General features: G+C 45.7%; 1 protein-coding gene across 2 annotated transcripts in view; it reads right to left on the bottom strand.

Moving 5' to 3' along the window:
• Positions 1 to 5156: 5156 nt before the first annotated feature.
• Positions 5157 to 26196, bottom strand: part of LOC117390148 (protein jagged-2-like) — a 78206-nt gene continuing 57166 nt past the window's right edge. The window contains exons 13-25 of one of the 2 annotated variants that reach the window (XM_055230890.1): positions 25608 to 25799; positions 24525 to 24638; positions 24317 to 24430; positions 22092 to 22205; positions 21645 to 21761; positions 19779 to 19806; positions 16203 to 16288; positions 15088 to 15201; positions 13301 to 13458; positions 11679 to 11945; positions 11093 to 11224; positions 7968 to 8127; positions 5157 to 7192 (exon numbers count right to left, since the gene is read on the bottom strand). In XM_055230890.1, coding sequence (XP_055086865.1) covers positions 6735 to 7192; positions 7968 to 8127; positions 11093 to 11224; positions 11679 to 11945; positions 13301 to 13458; positions 15088 to 15201; positions 16203 to 16288; positions 19779 to 19806; positions 21645 to 21761; positions 22092 to 22205; positions 24317 to 24430; positions 24525 to 24638; positions 25608 to 25799 — 2054 coding nt within the window. In that variant the 3' untranslated portion in view covers positions 5157 to 6734. The remainder of the gene's footprint in view (positions 7193 to 7967; positions 8128 to 11092; positions 11225 to 11678; positions 11946 to 13300; positions 13459 to 15087; positions 15202 to 16202; positions 16289 to 19778; positions 19807 to 21644; positions 21762 to 22091; positions 22206 to 24316; positions 24431 to 24524; positions 24639 to 25607; positions 25800 to 26196) is intronic. The other variant, XM_055230891.1, reaches the window with a different exon arrangement.

The following is a 26196-nucleotide window of genomic DNA, read 5'->3' as shown; positions in this document are numbered from 1 at the left end:
ATGTAATCTGTAATCTCTAATCTGTAATATGTAATCTGTAATATGTAGACCCGGTGTAGTCCTAGTTTAGACCCGATGTAGTCCTTGTTTAGACCCGATGTAGTCCTAGTTTAGTCCCGGTGTAGTCCTAGTTTCGACCTGGTGTAGTCCTAGTTTAGACCCGGTGTAGTCCTAGTTTAGACCCGATGTAGTCCTAGTTTAGACCCGGTGTAGTCCTAGTTTCGACCTGGTGTAGTCCTAATTTAGACCCGATGTAGTCCTAGTTTAGACCCGATGTAGTCCTAGTTTAGACCCGGTGTAGTCCTAGTTTCGACCTGGTGTAGTCCTAGTTTAGACCTGGTGTAGACCTGATGTAGTCCTAGTTTAGATCTGGTGTAGTCCTAGTTTAGACCCAGTGTAGTCCTAGTTTAGACCCAGTGTAGTCCTAGTTTAGACCCGGTGTAGTCCTAGTTTAGTCCCGGTGTAGTCCTAGTTTGGACCTGGTGTAGTCCTAGTTTAGACCTGGTGTAGACCTGATGTAGTCCTAGTTTAGATCTGGTGTAGTCATAGTTTAGACCCAGTGTAGTCCTAGTTTCGACCTGGTGTAGTCCTAGTTTAGACCCAGTGTAGTTCTAGTTTAGACCCAGTGTAGTTCTAGTTTAGACCTGGTGTAGACCTGATGTACTTCTTGGTTTGTACACTTTATTCTGTCGACTGTCGACTGAACTCTCAATGCCCTCTGTCTCCATGGAAACGGCTGTGCGCCTTCTCACTGATCCAAACGACGAGCACCAAATGATCCAGAGACAGAGTTTGACACCGACTCTGTCCAGACTTGAGCCGGAGAAACAGAACAGAGAGATAATCATTTACTTTAAGTCTTATTTTCACAAGCACATTTCAAATAGAGGACTAAAGGGAGGAGTCAGGGGGAGTAGGGGCGTGGTCTGGAGGACTAAAGGGAGGAGTCAGGGGGAGGAGGGGCGTGGTCTGGAGGACTAAAGAGAGGAGTGGGGGGGTGTGGTCTGGAGGACTATAGGGAGGAGTGAGGGGGGAGGAAGAGACGTGTGATTGGTCTAACAGGTGTCATTTCAAACTCCGCTCCTGTGATCAGGGCAGTCCTGTGTGATGTCATGTAGTACATGAAATTGCAGAGGCCACTGGAGGAAACGCAAACTTAGACAAGAAAGCTTCAAATTGACCCAGTTTCCACAAAAATTACAAAAAAGAAAAAAAAAGAAAAAAAAAACTAAAATAAAATAAGAAAAAATAAAATAAAATAAATAAATAAATAAATAAGTAAATATGAGAAACAGCAGATAATGCTAATAAAATATACACAGTTTAGTGGTAAAAATATTAGATTTTGTGTTAAGTTACAATATTTTTCTTATCTCTTATTTTAAAACATGGATTTATTATATTGTCAGTTTTTGTGTTGTAATAAAAGGCCCCTGTGTTGGAGATGTTATGTGAAGCAGAGTTTAAAGCTGCATTAAGTAGCATTTCGTCCACAAATGGATGTTATTGCTTCGCCTGAGATGTTCCACAGTTCGGCATTAAACTCGTCTTTTTCATTTATTCAGTTACAGTCGTTTTGATCTTGAGGCTTGTTTACATGTATGACACACTGCGGAACATTCCAGGCAGAGCAATGACATCTCCATGGAGACAAGCAGGTGGTGGTTGGTCTGTGCACTAGAAAAGTTACACAGTGCAGCTTTAATTAGCTTTGGCGTGTCATGTTTTGCTTTTTAAATCCTGTAGGTGCTGCGTTTGGCGTGTCTCTCATCAGATCATGTTTCTGTTGTTTCTGACACATGATCTGTTCTTTTATTTCACAGCAACTGGGTCACCCCCTCGTGCACGCTCACCCCTCGTGCACGCTCACCCCTCATGCACGCTTACCCCTCATGCACGCTCACCCCTCATGCACGCTTACCCCTCGTGCACGCTCACCCCTCGTGCACGCTCACATTCTCTCTGACACTTGTTGGACCATGGCTGAGTCCCCTCTCTATCTCTCTCTCTGTCCCTCACCCTCTCTTTCTCTGCCTCTCTCTCTCTCTCGTTGGAGCATGGATGGGTGCCCCCTCTCTCTCTCTCTCTCTCTCTCTCTCTTGTTGGAGCGTGGCTGGGTATGATCTCTCTCTCTCTCTCTCTCTTTCTCTGTTTCTCTCTTGTTGGAGCGTGGCTGGGTATGATCTCTCTCTCTCTCTCTCTCTCTCTCTCTCTCTCTCTCTCTTGTTGGAGCGTGGCTGGGTATGATCTCTCTCTCTCTCTCTCTCTCTTTCTCTGTTTCTCTCTTGTTGGAGCGTGGCTGGGTATGATCTCTCTCTCTCTCTGTTTCCCTCTTGTTGTTGATCTCTCTTTCTTCTCTCTCTCTCTCTCTCTCTCTTGTTGGAGCGTGGCTGGGTGTGATCTCTCTCTCTCTCTCTCTCTGTTTCCCTCTTGTTGTTGATCTCTCTTTCTTCTCTCTCTCTCTCTCTGTTTCTCTCTTGTTGGAGCGTGGCTGGGTGTGATCTCTCTCTCTCTCTCTCTCTGTTTCCCTCTTGTTGTTGATCTCTCTTTCTTCTCTCTCTCTCTCTCTGTTTCTCTCTTGTTGGAGCGTGGCTGGGTGTGATCTCTCTCTCTCTGTTTCTCTCTTGTTGTTGATCTCTCTCTCTCTCTCTCTCTCTCTCTGTTTGTCTCTTCTTGTTGATCTTTCTTTTCTCTCTCTCTCTCTTGTTGGAGCTGGACTGAGCGCGTGCAGCTGCTCTCCTCTCTCTTAATCGTTTCTACGGTGTGTCAGGAGGATCACACACCGTCACAAATCAACATCACATGAACAAAACACTAAAGTCAAACAGAATTTACACTAAAAACAAGGACCAAGGCAAAAGAAAAGAAAAGAAAGTTATGCCTGACTCTCATGTTCTCACATTTATATTTTGCTTTACAAGCCTGAGGTTTGGCTACATACATCATGTCTAATCTCATGTTATTGTAGACACAGCTGCCCTGGGACAGATTTATAGAATGAGGCTGCAAATCTGCACCATCAGCTCCTCCAAACACCTGCAACACATCACAGTCAAGCAAAGGCAAGGTGGAGAGAATCAGAACTGGAACTGAACTAACCCAGGACTAACCCAGGACTAACCAAGGACTAACCCAGGTCTAACTAAGGACTAACCCAGGACTAACCAAGGACTAACCCAGGTCTAACTAAGGACTAACCCAGGACTAACCAAGGACTAACCCAGGTCTAACTAAGGACTAACCCAGGACTAACCAAGGACTAACCCAGGTCTAACTAAGGACTAACCCAGGACTAACCAAGGACTAACCCAGGTCTAACTAAGGACTAACCCAGGACTAACCAAGGACTAACCCAGGTCTAACTAAGGACTAACCCAGGACTAACCAAGGACTAACCCAGGTCTAACTAAGGACTAACCCAGGACTAACCAAGGACTAACCCAGGTCTAACTAAGGACTAACCCAGGACTAACCAAGGACTAACCCAGGTCTAACTAAGGACTAACCCAGGACTAACCAAGGACTAACCCAGGTCTAACTAAGGACTAACCCAGGACTAACCAAGGACTAACCCAGGTCTAACTAAGGACTAACCCAGGACTAACCAAGGACTAACCCAGGTCTAACTAAGGACTAACCCAGGACTAACCAAGGACTAACCCAGGTCTAACTAAGGACTAACCCAGGACTAACCAAGGACTAACCCAGGTCTAACTAAGGACTAACCCAGGACTAACCCAGGACTAACCCAGGTCCAACCAAGGACTAACCCAGGACTAACACAGGTCTAACTAAGGACTAACCCAGGACTAACCAAGGACTAGCCCAGGACTAACCCAGGACCAACCCAGGTCTAACCAAGACCTAACCCAGGACTAACCCAGGACTAACCCAGGACTAACCAAGGACTAACGCAGATCTAACCCAGGTCTAACCAAGGGCTAACGCAGGTCTAACTAAGGACTAACCCAGGATTAAACCAAGACTAAAACACGGCTTAACCAAGTCTAACCAAGGTCTAACTAAGGACTAAACCAGGACTAAACCAGGACTAACGATGATCTAACTAAGGACTAAACCCAGAACTAAACCAAGACTAACTGAAATGTACCACAGGGCTAAACCAGGTCTAATCCAGGTTTAACCCAGATCTAAACCAGGACTAATCTAGGACTAACCCTGGATTAGGTCTAAACCAGGCCCAATTCAAGACTAAATTAGGTCTAACCCAGAACTAAACCAGGACTAAACATGATTTATCCAGGTCTAACCCAAACAACAAAGAGTGGGTTTGAGGACCTGTGCATTTGACCCATTTCCTTCAGTGCAGTTAAAGAGAAATGTCCGACACACACTGACGTTTTTCTCGACGTTAAAATAAAACCCAAAGTCGTATTGATTCTCATGTGAAACTTTATGAACCGTGGAAATGCTGAAACCATGACACAGACATGAAACGCTCTGTATAAAACATGAAAAAGGAATGACATTTGAAAAAACAAAAAAAAAACACTTAAACTCAAATGTTTTCATACAAAAGTCACATAAGTTATCAGCTCAAAATACACAGAGATTTGTATTTACAGGTTTGCGCAGGACACATCCCTTTGACTGGACAAAACTGCATTCGAGGCACTTAAAACACGAATATTACAGAAGACGTTAAACCGAAGGAGGTGGGGGAGGGCAGCAGAGGCAGACAGGAGCACGAAACGATGGACAGACGGAAAAAAAAACAAAAAGAATGGGCTTAAAAAAAAAAAGAAATCACTGCCGAAATTGAAGTATAGAACTTTTTCGGTGGAGTTTGCCTCTATGGAGATGTCATGGCCTTCCCTAGTTCCACAGTTCACCGTTAAATCTGTCTTAACGGAGGCAAAAACGTGACGCTACCATCGGAAAGTTACAGGTCAGATCTGCGGAAAGGCGATCCCGTGGTTAAAAAAACGTTTTTCTGCGACTACTTTTTAAGCAACAAAACATCTGTAAATTCAATAAACGTATGATATGAAAGACCCTGATGTACATGAGTTCGACGTTCCGATTTTGTGGGACTTTCTAGGAAAAGCTGAAACATCTCCATGGAAACGAGCAGGTGGCAGATGCTCCGCCAGAAAAGAGACAAGTTTAACCAAAAGGATTCATTTTTTTTTAAGTTTTGGGCTTATCGGAAATCTGTAAAAAGCAGGTTTACTTCGGACGACTGGACTCTTAATGCGATTATTGTGAAGAGGTGGAGCTTCGGCGCAAACTTCCAACATAAAAACTCAACTTATCCCATGGTCCGTGAGAATTCTAAGGCCGCCGTCGTCATTTGAGTTGTATTATTTTGCAACGGGCTGCGGTAAATAAGCTCTACAGGAATCACAGAGCTGTTTTTAAAGCCTCAGAGAATCAGCGCGGTGTCGACTTGTGCGTCAGATGAACATTGAAACTCCCAAATTCCCAAACGAGATTCCCGCTTAACCGGACGTGTCGCCATAAAGAAAGCACGGCCTGGCACAGCTACAAACATATAGAATAATTGTTAAAAAATAAAGCTGACGACTTGGCGGATCTTGCCTTAAAACAGCCACAACGTTCTCAGATTTAAAAGTGGCGTAATCGGATTAAACTATTTGATCAAATCACTAAAAATAATAATAGTCACATTCCCTATGGCCCACGATCCAAGGAAAATACATTTAAACAAACATAAACGGTGCTCCGGTCTGCTTCTCCAAACTCCTCTGTGATCAACATCGTTTCTCCTAGATCAAGCTCAAAGATCTCTAGAACTCAAAATGCTCTCTTCCACCTCGTGACATCATAAGGTGGAATCCAGGAAGTTCCAGTAAGTTCCTTCAGAAAGGTCAGAATTACCGTTATTTATATTTCCGTTCGTTAAACTGTCAAAAGTTTAAATACCAGGGCTAAGACGTCCAAAATCAAAAGCTAAAAATATAGAACCATTAGAAGAATTTTGAATGTAAACATAATTTTTTTTACAATAGATTCTGTTTATAAAATCTGCAAATAAACTTTTTTTCTTCTCATTTAAATAAAGATTTGTGGAGTAGAAAAGACCCGGGAAAACAGCTGCCAGCGAAACTCCGAAACCAGCGAAACAGTTTGTAAACAGCAGATCAACCAAGCTCCATTTTGATTTTAAAAAACGATTTCCAAAAGATGTGATTTATCCAAAGTGATCCACAGCTGTAAATCCAGAAAACTGAAAACTCCAGGAAGTTAAAACTGTAAAATTTAAAAATGAAAGTTTCGTATAATTTTCCATTACAGTTCAACGTCATTTGGAAAGTGAAATCCGGGAAGGTGAGTAATCAGTCCGGGAATTTTTTTTTTTTAAACTTAAATTTTGATCCAAATCTTTGCGTAATCTTCCATTTGAGTTCAAACAAGTTGTGGTTTGAAAACTGAAATCCAGAAATGTGATGTCTGCAGGAATTTTTTAACCAAAAATTCCAAAGTCTTGCATCATTTTCCATTTCATTTCAACAAAAACATCATTTGGAAATTCAAATCCAGGTAGGCGATGAGTCCAGGAATTTTTTTAACTTAAAATTTATCCAAAGTTTTCCACAATTTTTCCATTTCAGTTCAACAAAAATGTCATTGGAAATTTGAACTCCAGGAAGTGTTTAACTTAAATTCCGATCCAAAACGTTGCGTAATTTTCCGTTTGAGTTTGATAAAGTCATTAAAATGTATTTCTATGTATAAAATAACTCTTTATTTTATACGTAGTGGTCCTTGATGTCCTCGCTGAGCCTCGCCGCGTTCAAGTTTTTACAGCGATTGTCTTTGGGACTATATTTTGTCCGATGCGGCGAGCGGATCGGTACGCTTTGACTCGTGCGCACCACTCCGATATGGCCGCCCCTCACCGCCGCCTCCACCTCCGCCCCTTCCCCCGTCCCGCCCGCGTCTGTCAGCCCCTCCTCCTCCGCCTCCGCCCCGTCACATGTCCTCTCCGGGGGCGTGGCCATCAGCTTCCTGCACTCGTATTGGTTGTCCTTGTCGCGGTTGTCTTTGGGGGAGGGGCTTCGGAGTTGGTTGTTGACGGTGAGCTCGTCCGGGCGGAAGGTCGCTCTCTCGCGTTCCTTCTTTCGTTTCCGTGTCCACCAGACGCAAACCACGATGCAGAAGAGCCACAGGAGGCAGAAGACCGAGATCAGCAACGGCATCAAGAAATCTGAGGAGAAAGAGAGAGGTTAGAAACATCCTCTGCTCCATCTGACCCTCTCCTCTTCATCCTCTGCTCCATCTGACCCTCTCCTCTTCATCCTCTGCTCCATCTGACCCTCTCCTCTTCATCCTCTGCTCCATGTGACCCTCTCCTCTTCATCCTCTGCTCCATCTGACCCTCTCCTCTTCATCCTCTGCTCCATTTGACCCTCTCCTCTTCATCCTCTGCTCCGTCTGACCCTCTCCTCTTCATCCTCTGCTCCGTCTGACCCTCTCCTCTTCATCATTTACTCCATCTGACCCTCTCCTCTTCATCCTCTGCTCCGTCTGACCCTCTCCTCTTCATCCCCTGCTCCATCTGACCCTCTCCTCTTCATCCTCTGCTCCATCTGACCCTCTCCTCTTCATCCTCTGCTCCATCTGACCCTCTCCTCTTCATCATTTACTCCATCTGACCCTCTCCTCTTCATCCTCTGCTCCATCTGACCCTCTCCTCTTCATCCTCTGCTCCATCTGACCCTCTCCTCTTCATCCTCTGCTCCATCTGACCCTCTCCTCTTCATCCTCTGCTCCATCTGACCCTCTCCTCTTCATCCTGTGCTCTTCCTCCTCTGCAGAACATGTTTATAAAGGTCTAAACATGGAGAACATCTGACACACAGGGATATTTCAGACCATATTTGCTGAGGTCTGAGCTACAGGGTTAGCCGCTTTTACACAGAATAAAAACCCCATGGAAGCGCGGGGAGGGCATCTGACGCACATGGACGGTTATCTCTCACCAATGTGTGGGCCCTGTGCGGCGCAGTCCATTTTCACTTCCGTCACCGACAGCAGGATGGCACTGTTGTGTTGTCGGGGGATTGAGGCGATGATGGAGGTGCAGGCTGAGTGGATCTGAGCGCGCTCCAAGTCTGAGGACCAGCCGTCCGACTCAAAAGACTAAAGCACACAACGATAAAGCAAACATTTATTTAGTTTCTTCTATGTATTTGACCTAAATATGTCTTGTCCCAGTACAGACATATTGTATAAGCAGCTCTTGAGGTCGAAATAAGTCAACTGTGTACTGTCTGCATTTAATTATAAAGTCTTTTATTGTCTTTTATTGTCCTTCAGTGTCTCTGGCTTAAACCTGTCAGGAGCAGTGGGGCCCATCTCCAGATCTTGAGCTGGGCTTGGTCAGGACTATCTCAGCTGAAGGATGTGACCCGTTGTGTTGATTTGGGAAACCCACCCAGACACAGAAAATGCAAACTACACACAGAAAGACGACATGGGAGTTGAACCTGGAACCTTCTTGCTGTGAATCAAGATCACTAGCCAGTCTGCTCCTCCCAATGTTGTATTCTACTCCCAGCTGGGGACAAGAACCAGATTTTCCTATTGATTGCACTGTATTTTGCCATTTCTATTAGTGACTTGAAAACAGAACTCAATGTTACTCACTGTTACAACACAAATCTGCATTTTAACTACGTAAATTTTAGCTGCCCGTCTGTATTAAAGATGGCAGATTACACAAAATGGCCACGTTATAATGTTGTTACCTCCTCATAAATAAACCTAGAGTGGTGTTTTGTTTCCTTCACACATGAGGCTGTCTATAACTCCAGAACTCAAAAACGCTCCGTTCCACCTCGTGATGTCATGAAGTGGTAGTTTTCAAGTTTAACAGCAACGTTTTACCTTTCGCTCAGTAGAGATTGGCATGGGATGAAATGATCCAAATGATTCTAGTGAAAGTGAAAGTGGATGGAGTTTTAAAACACAGTAGAGCACTTCCCTGTATCACCACATGATGACATCACAAGGTGGAACAGAGTGTTTTCTGTTTGATTAACTAAAAACGCGTGGTTTGTGCGTTAAACATGTATGAACGAAACAAACACAAACACAACTCCAGGTCTGTTTTTTCCAACTAAAATCTAAATCTTTCTTATAATCTTCAGATCAGCTGGTTCTTTCCTCCCGCTCTTCCTCCCCTTTTCCCTCTCTCCCTCTTTCTTTCTCCTCACATCTCCACTCCCAGTTCCAGCCCGACCCTAAAACCCTGCTGTTCTTCTTTGTGCAGCGAGGAAGAGGAGTGGCCGCCCCTCCTCTTCCTCCTCCGCGCCTTTAAACCTCCACAAACACAAACCCAATGAGACACACTGATTACAGGATTACGGTGGGAGAAGGCCGCCTCTGCACTGGGAGGAACCGCCAAACACGGCTTTAACGCGGACCTTTTCTGCCAAATCAACTTTTTTAACCAAATCATAGTCATTTCCTCCTCATTGACCCTTTGATATTGTACTTAGAGTTTCGTATATTTGAGTAATCTGTATTCAAGACGTCGTTACTCCGGTACACGCCCACTGTGACGTAACTTAATTGGTGAAATACGTAAAATCTGATGCTCGCTAGTGTCACGTGCAGACAGCTGGACAACTCTTGCTTTTATTAAATTGTTTTAGATGAATATTATGATTTAAAATACCCAAAATTAGAACATAATAATCCACAGGTGTCAAAGATCATAACCACAGCAGATACAAGCTCGATAGTTCTTCTTTAAATGACCAAAATTCAACCAAAAATCTGCATTTAAAGTCTTAAAAAAACAGAAATAGTTCATTTTAAACGGTTTACAGACGTCCCAGCTTATTCCCCACTTAGCTTATTCATTCAGAGCATCCTAATTATTCACTGCGATGAGTTTATAAGTCCTTTTCACAACTCAGAGACCAAAGCGGAGTTTTGCCGTCACGGTAGGTCAAATCCTCCATTTAAAACAGTCCTGACCAAAACTCGACATCTGGAGTTGGGTCCCACTGCTTCTGACAGGTTTAACCAAGAGACACTGAAGGATGGGTCAAATGCAGAGGACGCAATACCTTCACAGAGGCTCGTAAGTGTAGCATAACCTACCGACGACTACATGCTAACAGCACAACAGGCTCATTTTGACGTCAAGAGCTGCTTATGCAAGAAATCTGTGCTGGGGCAAGATACATTCACTCTGTAACATGAAAAATGATTAGCTTGAGCCGCTTTAACTGCAGGGTCGGACAGGAGGATGTGCAGCAGATGTGGTTCTTCTCCAGTGGAACAAATGAACAACAAAAGACTTCCTGAGGTTTCTTTTTGATCTGATGAGGTTTGAGCGGTTAATGCTTTTTTTTATGAGCGTTTTTAAGACGTCAAATCCAAAATATATGACCCACTTTACCTAAAATTACAGACATAATTATTATTCTTATTAGATGAAACTTTGAGATAACTCTGGAACGGCTCCTGTTGAAACCATCGCTTGTTTAAAGAAGTGGACTGAGTGAGTGAGTGCGACGTCGCCCGAAGCTCATCGAGGCTAGAGCGGTTATAGCGGCTAATCAGCAACCAGGGCTCGTATATGGAAATCCGAGCGCGCAAACAAAAAAAAAAATCAACCGAGAGCAAGTGCTGCACTGCTGATTTAGCAGGGACGGGCGGTTAGCAACGACCTCGGCGAAAGAAGGTCCGTTATTACTGTTCATATCGTGATTTATGGACAAAACAGAGACGTAAAAAAATCAGGATCACGTGGAGCAGGTTAGTACAAACATTTTAAAACCGAAATAACGACTCTGACAGCAGCAGTTACAGAGACGGGGTGACAATTTTTCAATAGAAGTGAATTGAAGCCAATGCTCGAGGGAACCACGTCGCGACCACGCTCACTTCCTACTTGGGACGGCTAGCTTGGGACGGTTAGCTACGTCCATTTACGTACAGTCTGCGGTTGAAAAACATGCCGGCTGGATTTTTGTGAGTTTGTGAAATGTTTAGTGCATTTATTTTGTATTTATTGTCAGTCGTTCATGCAGTAAAAGAACATATTGCGCGTATCGTACATTACGTTGGTATCGGTATGTATGTTTGTTACCATGGCGACTTCCACGGCATCCGCGTTGGTGGTGGAGCGTTCGCACAGGACGAGCAGAGTCCTGTTCTGAGCCAGGGTCTGAGCCACGGGGAGAAACCGGAGCTCGGAGCAGATCTGATCCACCGACGTGCCCTGGGAACACGAACAATGGTTTATGTTCAACACTGAGGAATTACGTCTCGATAATTCTGATGAGATGTGGATGTGTTTCTGTGTTTTGTATCATCAGGGAGCTATAAACATCCACCTTCCTTCTTTCAGCTATTTAGTTTTGAACAACAGCTGAAGTAGATCATGGTTTTACATTTTGTTCATTGCATTCCTGTGTCATTAGAGGTATAATACTCCCTACAACAGAAGCGTAGGCAGACGGGCTGACTGACACGGGGCTGGACAACACTATCACAATGTGCTGAGGGTTCATGTCTAGGGCCACTGGGTAAATAAACTTCTCTGTTTCTACGTCTACGTCTTCTCTTCAACTCTCAGGCTACAACAATTTATTCTACAACAGGCTGAATAATAAGGAATTGGTTATTATGTTTTTTTGCATCATGAAGGACCTTTATAAAAGCACTTATGTTACCTGCGGCACTTTGCTCCGGTCGAAGATGAGAGAAATCCGGGCACAGTCGGGATCCACGAGCTCGGAGTTGGGCTGACACTGCGTCTGCGGGGGGGAGGTGCGATAGGGGGAGGAGCAAACCCCCCAGAGGTCACACGACTCGGAGAAACAGGAGAGGGAGGGGTGACGCGTGCACTGCGTTCCGGCCGGGCAGAGGTGGGTGCGGTCTGACCCAGGAGAGGAGGAGGTGGAGGGAGGGAGGAGGCAGGGGCGGGGACCACAGTACACCTGCACACGAAAAGATGGGTTTGAATACACGATCCAAAAAAAAACAACGTCACCGCCTGGATTTAACTAAGCAAATAGGTACGTGGTTGCTGCAGTCGGTCAGGTCTAGGTTCAAAGAATGAGGTCAGCTGACACCTGAATATACTGAATGACCAGGAGTTTTTCATATTCCAAGATGACAATGTCAGGATTCATCAGGCTCAAATTGTGACAGAGTGGATCAGGAGCATGAGACGTCATTTTCACACATGGATTGTCCACCACAGAGTCCAGACCTTAACCCCATTGAGAATCTTTGGGATGAGCTGGAGAAGCTGCAGCGTCAGACTCCACCAGCATCAATGCAACATCTGAGTGAAAAATTAATGCAACACTGGATGGAAATAAATCGTGTGACATTGCAGAAGCGAAATCGAAACAATGCCACAGTGAATGGGCCGTAATCAAAGCTAAAGGAGGAACAACCAAATATTTAGTGTGAGTGTGTGAGCTTTTTTTTTGGTGGCGAATTTTTTTTTGGCCAGGCAGTGTATATTGGGATCATTGACTTTATCCTTCAGTTTGTGATCAGTCGTCTACGTAGGATCTAGAGCAAAAGAAGGTTGAATTCTCTCAACTTCGACAACACAAACTCACTTCATTAACTAATCACACAAACATTTACTTTCTGTAAACAGCAGCAGGTCATAAACGGATGCTCCAACATTCATAGAAAACAAGCAAATGCGCAAATTTTTCCTCCTTCTGCAGGAAAAATTCTCAGTTTCAGTGTAGTTAGCTGCCAGCTTGAGACTGAAAAAGCCTCCTGGATGACTGAAATGTATTCAATCTAAAAAACATTGTCCATCTGACAGAACGAAACCTTCTTTTGATATTTAAATTCTTGACGCGCGTTCCAGGTTTGGGATCAGCGCAGGTTTAACATTATTGACCTGTTCCTGGTACTGAATAAATGAAATAACCCACTAAACATAAACAGACCCAGCTCACAGACAGTTCAGAGCCAGGGGAAGCTGCTGCGGAGGAACTGACCAGGCCTTTTCAAAGAGTGGCAAAACGTAACTCTAAAAAGCTTTTGTCACGACAGAATTCAACCTTCTCCTGCTACATACATTTCGTCTAGACTTTGGGGTGAGTTTTATTTTGTTGAGCTGTAAGTGTCTGTGATGGATGTATGAAATAACCCACTAGACATAAACAAAGTCCACTCCACAGACTGTGCAGAGCCGGAGGAGGAGGAGGAGGAGGAGGAGGAGGAGGAGGAGGGGCTGTCATTCTGTGTTTTACATCATAGGGACCTTTAAAATGCATTTCCTTTGACAGTTGCTTCAAACGCAGGTGTTCATGACTCTGACCTTGGAGCAGCGCACGTGTCCGTCTGCGCACTGACAGCTGTTACACTCCTCGGTCCACCGCTCGCCGTGAGGGACCTGCCGACCGCCAGGGGGCATCTGTCCACTGCCAGAGGACACCTGCCGACCGACGACCAGGCACGGCAGACCAAACCCGATGACTGAGGGAAACACAGAGAGAACAATGTTAAAGGTATAAACTAAGGATTAACCAACGTCTATACCAGGAGAACTAAACCAGGACTAAACCGATACTAAGCCAAAACTAAACTAGGTCTAAACCAAGACTAAACAACATCTATAAGACAAGGACTAAAGCAAACCTAAACTAAAGAAGGTCTAAACTAAGACTAATACAGGTATAAACCAGGTCTAAACCAGATCTAAAACAGGTCTAAACCAGGTCTAAAACAGGTCTAAACCAGGTCTAAAACAGGTCTAAACCAGGTCTAAAACAGGTCTAAACCAGGTCTAAACCAGGTCTAAAACAGGTCTAAACCAGGTCTAAAACAGGTCTAAACCAGGTCTAAAACAGGTCTAAACCAGGTCTAAACCAGGTCTAAAACAGGTCTAAAACAGGTCTAAAACAGGTCTAAACCAGGTCTAAACCAGGTCTAAACCAGGTCTAAAACAGGTCTAAACCAGGTCTAAACCAGGTCTAAACCAGGTCTAAACCAGGTCTAAACCAGGTCTAAACCAGGTCTAAAACAGGTCTAAAACAGGTCTAAAACAGGTCTAAACCAGGTCTAAACCAGGTCTAAACCAGGTCTAAAACAGGTCTAAACCAGGTCTAAACCAGGTCTAAACCAGGTCTAAACCAGGTCTAAAACAGGTCTAAAACAGGTCTAAACCAGGTCTAAACCAGGTCTAAACCAGGTCTAAAACAGGTCTAAACCAGGTCTAAAACAGGTCTAAACCAGGACTAAACCAGGTCTAAAAAAGGTCTAAACCAGGTCTAAACCAGATCTAAAACAGGACTAAACCAGGTCTAAACCAGGTCTAAAACAGGTCTAAACCAGGTCTAAAACAGGTCTAAAACAGGTCTAAAACAGGTCTAAAACAGGTCTAAAACAGGTCTAAACCAGGTCTAAAACAGGTCTAAACCAGGTCTAAAACAGGTCTAAACCAGGTCTAAAACAGGTCTAAACCAGATCTAAAACAGGACTAAACCAGGTCTAAAAAAGGTCTAAACCAGGTCTAAAACAGGTCTAAACCAGGTCTAAACCAGATCTAAAACAGGACTAAACCAGGTCTAAAAAAGGTCTAAACCAGGTCTAAAACAGGTCTAAACCAGGTCTAAAACAGGTCTAAACCAGGTCTAAAACAGGTCTAAACCAGGTCTAAAACAGGTCTAAACCAGGTCTAAAACGCCTCTGATTGACATGGACAACTGCAGACTAGGAACACCCCACACGAGCTGCACAAAACCAGGACTAAACCGGGTCCAATCCATCACTAAACAAGGTCTAAACCAAAACTAAAACCAGACTAAACCAGGTTTAAACAAGGACTAAACCAGGATTAAGTCAAGACTCAACCAGAACTAAACCAGGACTAAAGCACAACTAAAACGCCTCATGCTTTCTGACTGGATAACAATCTAAATGTAATTAAATTGTCCAACACGCTGAATGTTTTTGTAATTGAGAATAAATGAGCATTAAAACTGCTAAGAGCTATATTTGATTTGAACACGTTTAGCTCCTGAGTTAGGTCACGTTTATGGAATTTAAAATAAAAATCTCACGGCTCATTAAATATAAGAGGAGCGATAGATTAGTTGCACTCACACTCTTGGCAGCGTGGCCCTGTGTATCCCGGGGCACACACACATTTGAAGCCGTTGATCTGATCGACGCAGGTGGAGCCCGCGGCGCAGGGAGAAGACTGGCACTCATCTATGTCTGAGGAGCACAGGGAGGACGACTGTGAAAAAACACTGTTCATTGACTCATTGCGCGGAGAAACTACTTGTGTCTCGTCACAGCTGTCCCGGGGCTGACAGATACGCTGCTGCCAATCCGCGCCATCAGCCCCTTCGACCGACTCGTCCAGGTCTGATCCATAGTAAAAGTCAAAGTTAAATCCGTCAAATGTGACAAAATGTGGTAGGAGTGAAGCCGTTTTGCTGCTCGTCCAAGCCGCTTCTCCAGCAATCTAACCCGAACTGAAGAAGCGGATTAGATGAGCAGCGAAACGTCTTCACTCCTACAACGTTTCGTCCATTTGACAGATGAAACTTTGGCGTTTGTAGGAAAAAAAAGCATTGAAATGGGCATCGAGGCTAGTGGTTATCGGAGCAAACTTGGAGCCGCCGAGTTGCGTATTAGGAATTCCGACTGCGAGTGTCATAGCAACCGAAGAGCCGATCCCGAACAACGCTGGTGAAGGTAACGCCTCCTCTCATCCGCAATGCTTAGAAACGCTGTCAATCAAACCTGTTGCTAAGGCCAGCAGGAGCGACCTCGGGGAAAAGAAGGCGCCCGATTTGTCCGTTATTATTGTTCATATCTTGAGTTACGGGCACAGGATCATGTAGAGCGGGTTAATACGAACATTTTAAAACCAAAACGATGAGTCCGACAGCAGCAGTTACAGAGAGAGGGGGCCACGGTTTGTCAATAGAAAGTGAATTGGAGCCAGAGTCGACGGAGATGAAGTGCGGACGTGATCACTTCCTAACTGGAACATGGCGGCTAGCAGGTTAGCTATGTCTATTTATATATATAGTTTACGATAGTGAGTCAAATGTGAAGGGTTTTTAGCTCAATTCACTGATGACGCAGCTCGGTTTAAAGTGGAGGTGGTGCTCATAAACTAATCTAGGCTACTGTAATCCACCATTCTGAGTAAACAATAACAGAGCTACTAGGTATGGTTTATAAATGATTTGAGATGAACTTACTGATGCGACAGTCGGGTCCAGCAAACCCTGGAGCGCACTCACAACGAAACCAGTTGACTCCATCCACACACTGACCTCTGTTATAACTGCCAGGGACAAACACAGGGTCATTAGCAACAAAATGAATGTGTGTCTACGTGTTACATGAAAAGATGAACAAGAGCTGAACTAAACCAGGTCTTAACCAGGTCTAAACTAGGGCTAAACCAGGCTAGACGAGGACTAACCAAGGACTAAATCGGGTGTAACTCAGCAATCATTTTAATATCAGGATTAAGATAAAATTATGTGTTGGATGAATAGACGATTAAAGGCTGAACCAAAGCAGGACTAAACCAGGTCTAAACCAATACTAAACCAGGTCTAAACTAAGGACTAACCAATGTCTATATCAGGACAACTAAAACAGAATTAAACCAATGATGAACTTGGTCTAAACCAAGGACTAAACAACATCTATACCACAAGAACTAAAGCAAACCTAAACCAAAACTAAACAAGGTCTAAATTAAGACTAATCCAGGTATAAACCAGGATGAATCCAGATCTAAAACAGGTCTAAACCAGGTCTAAAACAGGTCTAAACCAGGTCTAAAACAGGTCTAAACCAGGTCTAAAACGCCTCTGATTGGACTAGGAACACCCCACACAAGCTGCACAAAACCAGGACTAAACCGGGTCCAATCCATCACTAAACAAGGTCTAAACCAAAACTAAAACCAGACTAAACCAGGTTTAAACAAGGACTAAACCAGGATTAAGTCAAGACTCAACCAGAACTAAACCAGCACTAAAGCACAACTAAAACGCCTGAGAGATTAGACATCACAATTAGTCAAACTCAAAACTCTATTTTTCTGCTAAGGGTTGACTAATAGAAGCAGAGTTTTGCAACAGTTCTGGCCTCATGTTTTGGCAGGATCACACTCAAAGCTTTGTTAAAGACGTTTAAAACACAATTTACAAGATAAGCGCCGTGTGAACTTTGCCCCAAAACAAATCAGCCCTCAGAGTTTCCAAGGCGTCCTGTTAAAACTAGAGAGAGACTGAGAGACACATGCCAGCAGCAAAATACAAAAGCAGAGGAAGACAGGGAGCAGAGGAAGACAGGGAGCAGAGGAAGACACAGAGCAGAGGAAGACACAGAGCAGAGGAAGACAGGGAGCAGAGGAAGACACAGAGCAGAGGAAGACAGGGAGCAGAGGAAGGCACAGAGCAGAGGAATACAGGGAGCAGAGGAAGACACAGAGCAGAGGAATACACAGAGCAGAGGAATACAGGGAGCAGGGGAATACAGGGAGCAGAGGAAGACAGGGAGCAGAGGAAGACACGGAGCAGAGTAAGACACAGAGCAGAGGAATACAGGGAGCAGAGGAAGACACAGAGCAGAGGAATACAGGGAGCAGAGGAAGACAGGGAGCAGAGGAATACACAGAGCAGAGGAAGACACAGAGCAGAGGAAGACACAGAGCAGAGGAAGACACAGAGCAGAGGAAGACAGGGAGCAGAGGAAGACACGGAGCAGAGGAAGACACAGAGCAGAGGAAGACACAGAGCAGAGGAATACAGGGAGCAGAGGAAGACAGGGAGCAGAGGAAAACACAGAGCAGAGGAAGACACAGAGCAGAGGAATACACAGAGCAGAGGAATACGCGGAGCAGAGGAAGACACAGAGCAGAGGAAGACACAGAGCAGAGGAAGACAGGGAGCAGAGGAAGACACGGAGCAGAGGAAGACAGGGAGCAGAGGAAGACACGGAGCAGAGGAATACAGGGAGCAGAGGAAGACACGGAGCAGAGGAAGACACGGAGCAGAGGAATACACAGAGCAGAGGAAGACAGGGAGCAGAGGAAGACAGGGAGCAGAGGAAGACACAGAGCAGAGGAAGACACGGAGCAGAGGAATACAGGGAGCAGAGGAAGACACGGAGCAGAGGAAGACAGGGAGCAGAGGAAGACAGGGAGCAGAGGAAGACAGGGAGCAGAGGAAGACAGGGAGCAGAGGAAGACAGGGAGCAGAGGAAGACAGGGAGCAGAGGAATACACAGAGCAGAGGAAGACACAGAGCAGAGGAATACACAGAGCAGAGGAATACGCGGAGCAGAGGAAGACACAGAGCAGAGGAAGACACAGAGCAGAGGAAGACACAGAGCAGAGGAAGACAGGGAGCAGAGGAAGACACGGAGCAGAGGAAGACAGGGAGCAGAGGAAGACACGGAGCAGAGGAATACAGGGAGCAGAGGAAGACACGGAGCAGAGGAAGACACGGAGCAGAGGAATACACAGAGCAGAGGAAGACAGGGAGCAGAGGAAGACAGGGAGCAGAGGAAGACACAGAGCAGAGGAAGACACGGAGCAGAGGAATACAGGGAGCAGAGGAAGACACGGAGCAGAGGAAGACAGGGAGCAGAGGAAGACAGGGAGCAGAGGAAGACAGGGAGCAGAGGAAGACAGGGAGCAGAGGAAGACAGGGAGCAGAGGAAGACAGGGAGCAGAGGAATACAGGGAGGTATCAAAGACTGAGGGCAGGACTAAAGCAGGGTTAAACCAGGACTAAAACAGGGTTAAAGTAGGGCTAAATCAGGACTACACCAGGCCTAAACCAGCACTAAACCAGGTCTAAACTAGGACTAAACCAGGTCTAAACTAGGACTAAACCAGGCCTAAACTAGGGCTAAACCAGGACTAAAGCAGGGCTAAATAGGGACTAAACCAGGCCTAAACCAGGTCTAAACTAGGACTAAACCAGGTCTAAACTAGGACTAAACCAGGGATAAACTAGGACTAAACCAGGGCTAAACCAGGTCTAAGCCAGGGTTAAACCACGACTAAAACAGGGCTAAAGCAGGGTTAAATCGGGACTAAACCAGGCCTAAACCAGGCCTAAACCAGGTCTAAATTAGGACTAAAACAGGGTTAAACCAGGACTAAACCAGGTCTAGAGAAGGGTCAAAGCAAGACTCAACTAAACTAAACCAGGTCTGGAGAGAAAACCCACGCTCCATTCAAATGTCCACACTGTCCCACACTTAGGGCATTGTTCAGGGGCTCACTCTCTTTTAATACTGTCCAAAAGTCCACTAAGTGAAATTTTCCCATAATACACCCTGAAAAGTAACAGATAGTACAGACCGGTCAGTATAACCACAATGCACTGGGAGAGTAAACATCCACCTCTTATTATTAAATAAACCAGTTTTCTGCCCCGGACTCAACGGGACTAAAACAAAGTCTAGAGCAGGACCAAACCTGGACCTAAACCAGGTCTAGTCCAAGTCTGAGTCTGTGTGAGGCCTGGACGACAAAGAGGAAGTGTGTAGGAGCCAGAGAAAAGTCAATCAGACTTTTTAATGGACGCGACTGAGCCAAGGAACTGTCAAGGAACGAACATCTCAATTATACTCAATTATCGTCTTAAAGATGGAAAAAATATTAGTTAATAAAAAGGGGAGCTGAAAGGTGCTAGAACATCTTATTATATTATTTCAACACATATTTGATTGAAGTCTGGTTATTTCTGACCCAAGATTAAGATCCCATTGAAATATTGAAAGGTTTTGGATAAAAATACACTCACCATGGATGTGGGTTGCAGTCATCAACATCTGCAAAATAAAAAGTACAAATATATTACAACAGAAGCCACAGAACGAACAAAAAAGCCCATGTTATGCTATTTTCCCCATATTATGCTAAGGGCCCATATTACGCTATTTTCTGATCTGTTTTCACACAAACTCTGCAGATTTAGGCAAAAAAACCACTTCCTCCTTGTGATGTCATGAGGTAATACAGGAAGTGCTCCACTGTGTTTTTAAACTCCACCTTCACTATAATCATGTGGATCATTTCCGCTCTGATGAAGGGTTACGCGAACATGTGTGAATGAAACAAAACAAAACTCCACGTATGTTTTCGATGAGGTAACGGAGTCATTTTAGCGTAATATAAGACCTTTAAACGCCTAAATATGCTCCACCACGCAGACAAAGAACCAAAGTGTTGTCAAATCAAACTTGAACCTGGTTTAAGCCTTGGTAATTCAGGATAATTCTATGTTTACTACTTTGGTAAGGGAATTCTTTCAGCGTTTAATGCAGGTGTAATTTCAAACGACACCGAGTCTTAATAAAAGCAAATCACTTTTTTGGCCGGAGAATAAAGACATCATCTGGGACATTCAAAGCTGATTCATAGAGATGACACATGATTGTGGATGAGACGGTCCACTTACACAGAAAGAGAGTTTGATAATTATAACTTGGGGTCATAAATACATCTTATCTCTGTGTCATTATAAAGCTGCAGTCTCTCATTTGCAGAAGATTCAAGATGGCTGCCTCCGGGCGACGGCAAGATGGACTCAAATTTATATCCATGTAACATCTATAAGTGCCGTGTGACGTGATTTACTCAGCCAAACCAACTGTTTTTTTTCATTTTACACACATTTTTGCTGATAATAATATATGAACATATTATTATATCGAAATATTAAAACTGTCCATCCATCCATTATTCGGAGGTGTATTTATTTTCTGCTTGTAAAGACGAATAGTTTTATGTTCTATTTTTAGCTGCAAGTATTTCCCTTGTACATCAATATTTTATTTAAGTCTATTAAAACACACTAATACACTCCCTCCTCTCCTCCATCTCTCCTCCTGTCCTCCCTCCCTCCTCTCTCTCCCTCCCCTCTTTCTCCTCTCTCCTCCTCTCCTCTCCCCTCCCCTCCCTCCCTTTGCTCTTTCTCCCTCCTCTCTCCTTCCCTCTCTCCCTCTCTTCTCCTCCTTCCTCCCTCTCTCCTCTCACTCTCTCCCCCCTCTCTCCTCCTCTCCTGCCTCTCTTGTCTCTCTCCCTCCTCTCTTTCTCCTCTCTCTTCCTTCCTCCCTCTCTCCTCTCCTCCCTCCTTTCTCTCTCTCCTCTCTTTCTCCTCTCTCCTCCCTCTCCTCCTCCTTCCTCCCTCCTCTCCTTCTCTCTCCCTCCTCTCCCTTTTTCCTCCTCTCCTCTCCTGCCTCTCTTCTCTCTCTCCCTCCTCTTTCTCCTCTCTCTTCCTTCCTCCCTCTCTCCTCTTCTCTCTCTCTCCTCTCTCTCTCCTCCTCCTTCCTCCCACTCTCGTTCTCTCTCCCTCTCTCCTCCCTCCTCTCCTCCCTCCTCCCCTCCTCTCTCCCTCCTCCCTTTCTCCTCTCTCCTCCTCCTTCCTCCCTCTCTCGTTCTCTCTCCTTCTCTCTCCCTCCTCTCCTCCTCCTCCCTCCTCTCCCTCCTCTCCTCTCCTCTCTCTAATCAGATCCATGTTTCCATTACGTGTCTATACTGTGGTGACGACACAGGGGGCGCCGCCGTTCGCTGAGGCTCATGGGTCTTTTTTAGCGCTGAGATCGGGTGACGCCGCGTTTCCCTTAAAGACTGCGTGGACGTGCCGTGACGTCTCTGTCGCTCTTACCCCGTGTGCAGGTCGGCCCCTCCCATCCCTCTTTACAGATGCACTTGAAGCCGTCGGCTCCTCCCACACATGTCCCTCCGTTCAGACAGGGGGCGGCGTCACATGAACTGTTCTTTGCTAAGACACAGAAGAACAAAATACATAAATAAATATATATGTATGTGTGTAAGTGCACATGGGAGCACTCCAATTCACTTTCTATTGAAAAACTGCGTCCTCTCTTCCCTCAAACTCGTCATTTTGGTCTTAAAATATTGGTATTAACCCGCTCTACATGATCCCGAGGTCTTAATTTCTCTATTTTATCCATAAATCAAGACATGAACATTAATAACAGACCAATCAGGTGTCGCAGAGGCCACTCCCGCTCACGTTAGCAACAGTTTTGATTGACAGCGATGCTAAGCGGACGTCCCTGGTGCGGATGGCGAGGTGCGAGGGTCCTACCTGTGTTACACGTGGCTCCGCCCCAGCCCGGAGCACAGCTGCAGAGGAACGAGTCTCCATGGTCCACGCACGTGCCGCCATTACTGCAGGTCAAAGGGTCACACTGGCTCTCCCCTGCACAGAGGCATCATGGGAAATTTTTACAAAGGCTTTAGACACATTCGTAGACAAGGTCGGGGGAGTGACGGAGGAAGGAACTGGAGTAATTTTTTTTGCGTTATTAATCTCAATTCTTCTTTTTGTTGAGAAAATGTTAACGCCTGTGTGAGAAAAGTGTATAAAGTGTGTGGTGAGGGGTTTTACAGACAAAACATAGAGAATAATTGTAAAAAATAAAGCTGATACTTCGCGGATTTCGCCTATTTCGGGTTATGTTTGGAACGTAATCCCCGCGATAAACGAGGGACCAGTGTATACACAAAAATAAACAAAACGCAACATTGTAATTGATCAAAATTATTATTATTATATACAATCTAACTTCATCAGCATCACACTAGACAAAATCATCACACAACGACAACATGAGCATGAACTGGTGGTGGGAATTGAACCAACAACCTTTTGCTCACCCACAATTCACCTCAACGAAAACATGTTCTAATCTTTGAGCTGTTTGATGTTGCTTATACATGATCCAGAATTTGTCAGAAATAATCGTTCCACAGGTTTGTACAAAAACATGCGGAAGATTGGATTAAAACAAAACAAACAAAAAACATTTTAAGCGAGGGAGATGACAGGTCTCGGTGTTCCCAAACTATCTGAATAATCCTTAAATGAATGCGACGTAATCCCGGTGTAACTGAGCGCAGTCCGGGACCACACAAGCTCGGATCTGTCAAAACACTTACTCGAATTGTGCAGTTATTTCGTCCTAATTTACACGGATATGCTAAATCTGGAAATTACAATGATGAGTAATAGAAATCAAATTGTCGCTAATGCTAAGATTGCTAAGAAGGAGTGACGCGGTCCTCCTTTACTAAACAGCAGCAAACTACATGTGTGTCTATGGCTTTCCGAGTTCCACCCATTCAATATGGAGTCCAACAGTGACCGCCATCCCTGCTTGCGGAAGTAAATTAGTTTTTTTCCTCATAGAATGTCAAAATAAAGATCAGGGCTAATCTGCGAGTGAGGAGGAGGGAGGAGGTCTGGAGGAGTAAAGGGAGGAGTGAGGGGGGAGGAGGGGCGTGTTCTGGAGGAGTAAAGGGAGGAGTGAGGAGGGGGGAGGAGGGGCATGGTCTGGAGGAGTAAAGGGAGGAGTGAGGAGGGGGGAGGAGGGGCGTGGTCTGGAGGAGTAAAGGGAGGAGTGAGGAGGGGGGAGGAAGGGCGGGGTCTGGAGGAGTAAAGGGAGGAGTGAGGAGGGGGGAGGAAGGGCGGGGTCTGGAGGAGTAAAGGGAGGAGTGAGGAGGGGGGAGGAGGGGCGGGGTCTGGAGGACTAAAGGGAGGAGTGAGGGGGGAGGAGGGGCGAGGTCTGGAGGAGTAAAGGGGAGAGTGAGGAGGGGCGGGGTCTGGAGGAGATAAGGGAGGAGTGAGGGGGGAGGAGGGGCGGGGTCTGGAGGAGTAAAGGGAGGAGTGAGGAGGGGCGGGGTCTGGAGGACTAAAGGGGAGAGTGAGGAGGGGCGGGGTCTGGAGGAGATAAGGGAGGAGTTAGGGGGGAGGAGGGGCGGGGTCTGGAGGAGTAAAGGGGAGAGTGAGGAGGGGGGAGGAGGGGTGGGGTCTGGAGGAGTAAAGGGAGGAGTGAGGAGAAAGAGGAACGGCGTAGTCTGGAGGTGTAAAGGGGAGAGTGAGGAGGAGGGGCGTGGTCTGGAGGAGTAAATGGGAGAGTGAGGAGGAGGGGCGGAGTCTGAAGGAGTAAAGGTGAGAGTGAAGAGGAGGGAGGAGGGGGTGGGGTCTGCGGTACGAGGGAACAGTGTGATTGATGTTCACTTGAAAACTACCACTTGATGACATCACAAGGTGGAACGTCACGTTTTGACCGTTGGAGATGGAGACTAATAATAAAGTGTGACTCAAACATGTGTGAACGAAACAAAACACAACTCCAGGTCTGTTTTTGAAGATTATAACACGGATTAACGCTCACAAGAGTCAAATGTGTGTAACGTAGGACTTTTAAAATTAACAAAAAACTTTTAAAATTAACAAAAACCTGCTGACGACGCTCGTGAAATTTGCGAAAGTGGATTTTTTTTGGTTTAGTTTCACTTTAAACTTACGTGAGCTGCAGGTTTTGCCCTTCCAGCCCTCTACACAGTCGCAGTAAAAGTCATTGAACAGGTCGACGCAGTGCCCGGCGTTCAGACAGGGGGCGCTGCTGCACTCGTCCACATCTTTAATACAAATAAATACAAACGAAATGTTAGAATTTATGGATTTTTATTTAGTGAAAGGAAAAAAATATAAATTTGTGCGTAAAATCCAAACCGATGTTGCAGAGATGTCCCTCCCACCCGTCGGGACACAGGCAGTGGAACGAAGTGATCCCGTCGATACAAGTGCCCCCGTTTAGACACGGCAGGGACGCACAGTCGTTTATGTCTGAGAGAGGAGAGGAAAGAGGGAGGGAGGGAGGGAGGGAATGGGAGGAGAAGAAGAGAGAGACAGAGAGAGAGAGAAAGAAATAAAGAGAGAGGAAGGAGAAAGTAAAAAGGAGGAAGGGGAAGGAGAAAGGAAGAGGGAGGGAGGGGAAGGAGAGAGGGAGGAAATGGGAGGAAGAGAGAGAGACAGAGAGAGAGAGAGAAAGAAAGAGAGAGAGAGGAAAGAGAAAGGGAGGGAGGAGATGGGAGAGAGGAAGGGAAGGAGAAAAAGAGAGGAAGAGGAAGGAGAGAGAGAGATGGGAGAGAAAGAGAGAGAGGAAGGGGAAAGAGAAAGGGAGGGAGGAGATGGGAGAGAGGAAGGGAAGGAGAAAAAGAGAGGAAGGGGAAGGAGAGAGGGAGAGGGAGGAGATAGGTGAGGGAGGGAGGGAGAGAGAGAGGGGAAGGAGACAGAGGAGATTGAAGAGAAAGAGAGAGAAAGGAAGGGGAAGGAGAGAGAGAGGGAGGAGATGGGAGAGAGAGAGGGAGAAGATGTAGAGCGAGAGAGAGAAAAGGGAAGGAGAGAGAGAGGGAGGAGATGGGGGAGAGAGAGGAAGGGGAGGACAGAGGGGGGAAGGGAGATGTGGGATGGGAGTGAGAAAGAGAGAGGGGGGAGGGAAAAAAGAGAGGGGAGAGGGAGGGCGGGGGGTGAGAGGAGGAGAGATGGGGAAGGGGGACAGTAGTAGATGGGGAAAGTTAACATTTTTTTTTCCAACTCGCAATTTTGCTGCCAACTTTAAGGTTAAATGAAGGGGGCAGGGCTCAACTCCCCTTGCTAAGTCACTCCCCCTTCAGAGCGCTATCACAACACAAACAACATATAAAACCACTGAGGTAACAATGTTATAACACAAAAAAAACTCGATTCTGTACAATACCCGCTCTGTAAACACGAAGTACTCAAAGAAAGAACTGAAACTCGTGTATGACTCACTCTCATGGCAGTAGGCGCCGCTGAAGCCCGGGTCACAAGAGCAGCTGAAGTTTCCCTGAGGCAGAGAGAGGCAGCGTCCATGAGGTCCACACACAGAGGAGGACAGGTGCCAAACATCTCCACCTCCTCCACCTCCTCCACCGCTTTGCCCAGTGTGGTTAGAGGAGACGACGACGGTGCAACTGTCCAGAACTGAGGAGAGAGAGAGAAGAAGAACAGGTCAAAGAGGTAGAGAGGAGGAGGAAAAGGAGGAGGAGGACAGGTGCCAAACATCTCCACCTCCTCCACCTCCTCCACCGCTTTGCCCAGTGTGGTTAGAGGAGACGACGATGGTGCAACTGTCCAGAACTGAGGAGAGAGAGAGAAGAAGAACAGGTCAAAGAGGAAGAGAGGAGGAGGAGGAGGAGGACAGGTGCCAAACATCTCCACCTCCTCCACCTCCTCCACCGCTTTGCCCAGTGTGGTTAGAGGAGAGAGAGGTGGTGAGGAGGAGGCAAAAAGAAGAGGAGAAAGGGACTGAGGCCACACACAGAGGAGAGGTGCTAAACATCTTTACATTTACAGTATTCGGTTTTGTAGTATTGATTGC

The sequence above is a fragment of the Periophthalmus magnuspinnatus genome, chromosome 22, assembly GCF_009829125.3.
Source record: "Periophthalmus magnuspinnatus isolate fPerMag1 chromosome 22, fPerMag1.2.pri, whole genome shotgun sequence".
Classification (NCBI taxonomy): Eukaryota; Metazoa; Chordata; class Actinopteri; order Gobiiformes; family Gobiidae; genus Periophthalmus; species Periophthalmus magnuspinnatus.
The sequence above is the reverse complement of the archived record's forward strand: the minus strand, read 5'-3'. Positions and strand labels throughout refer to the sequence as shown.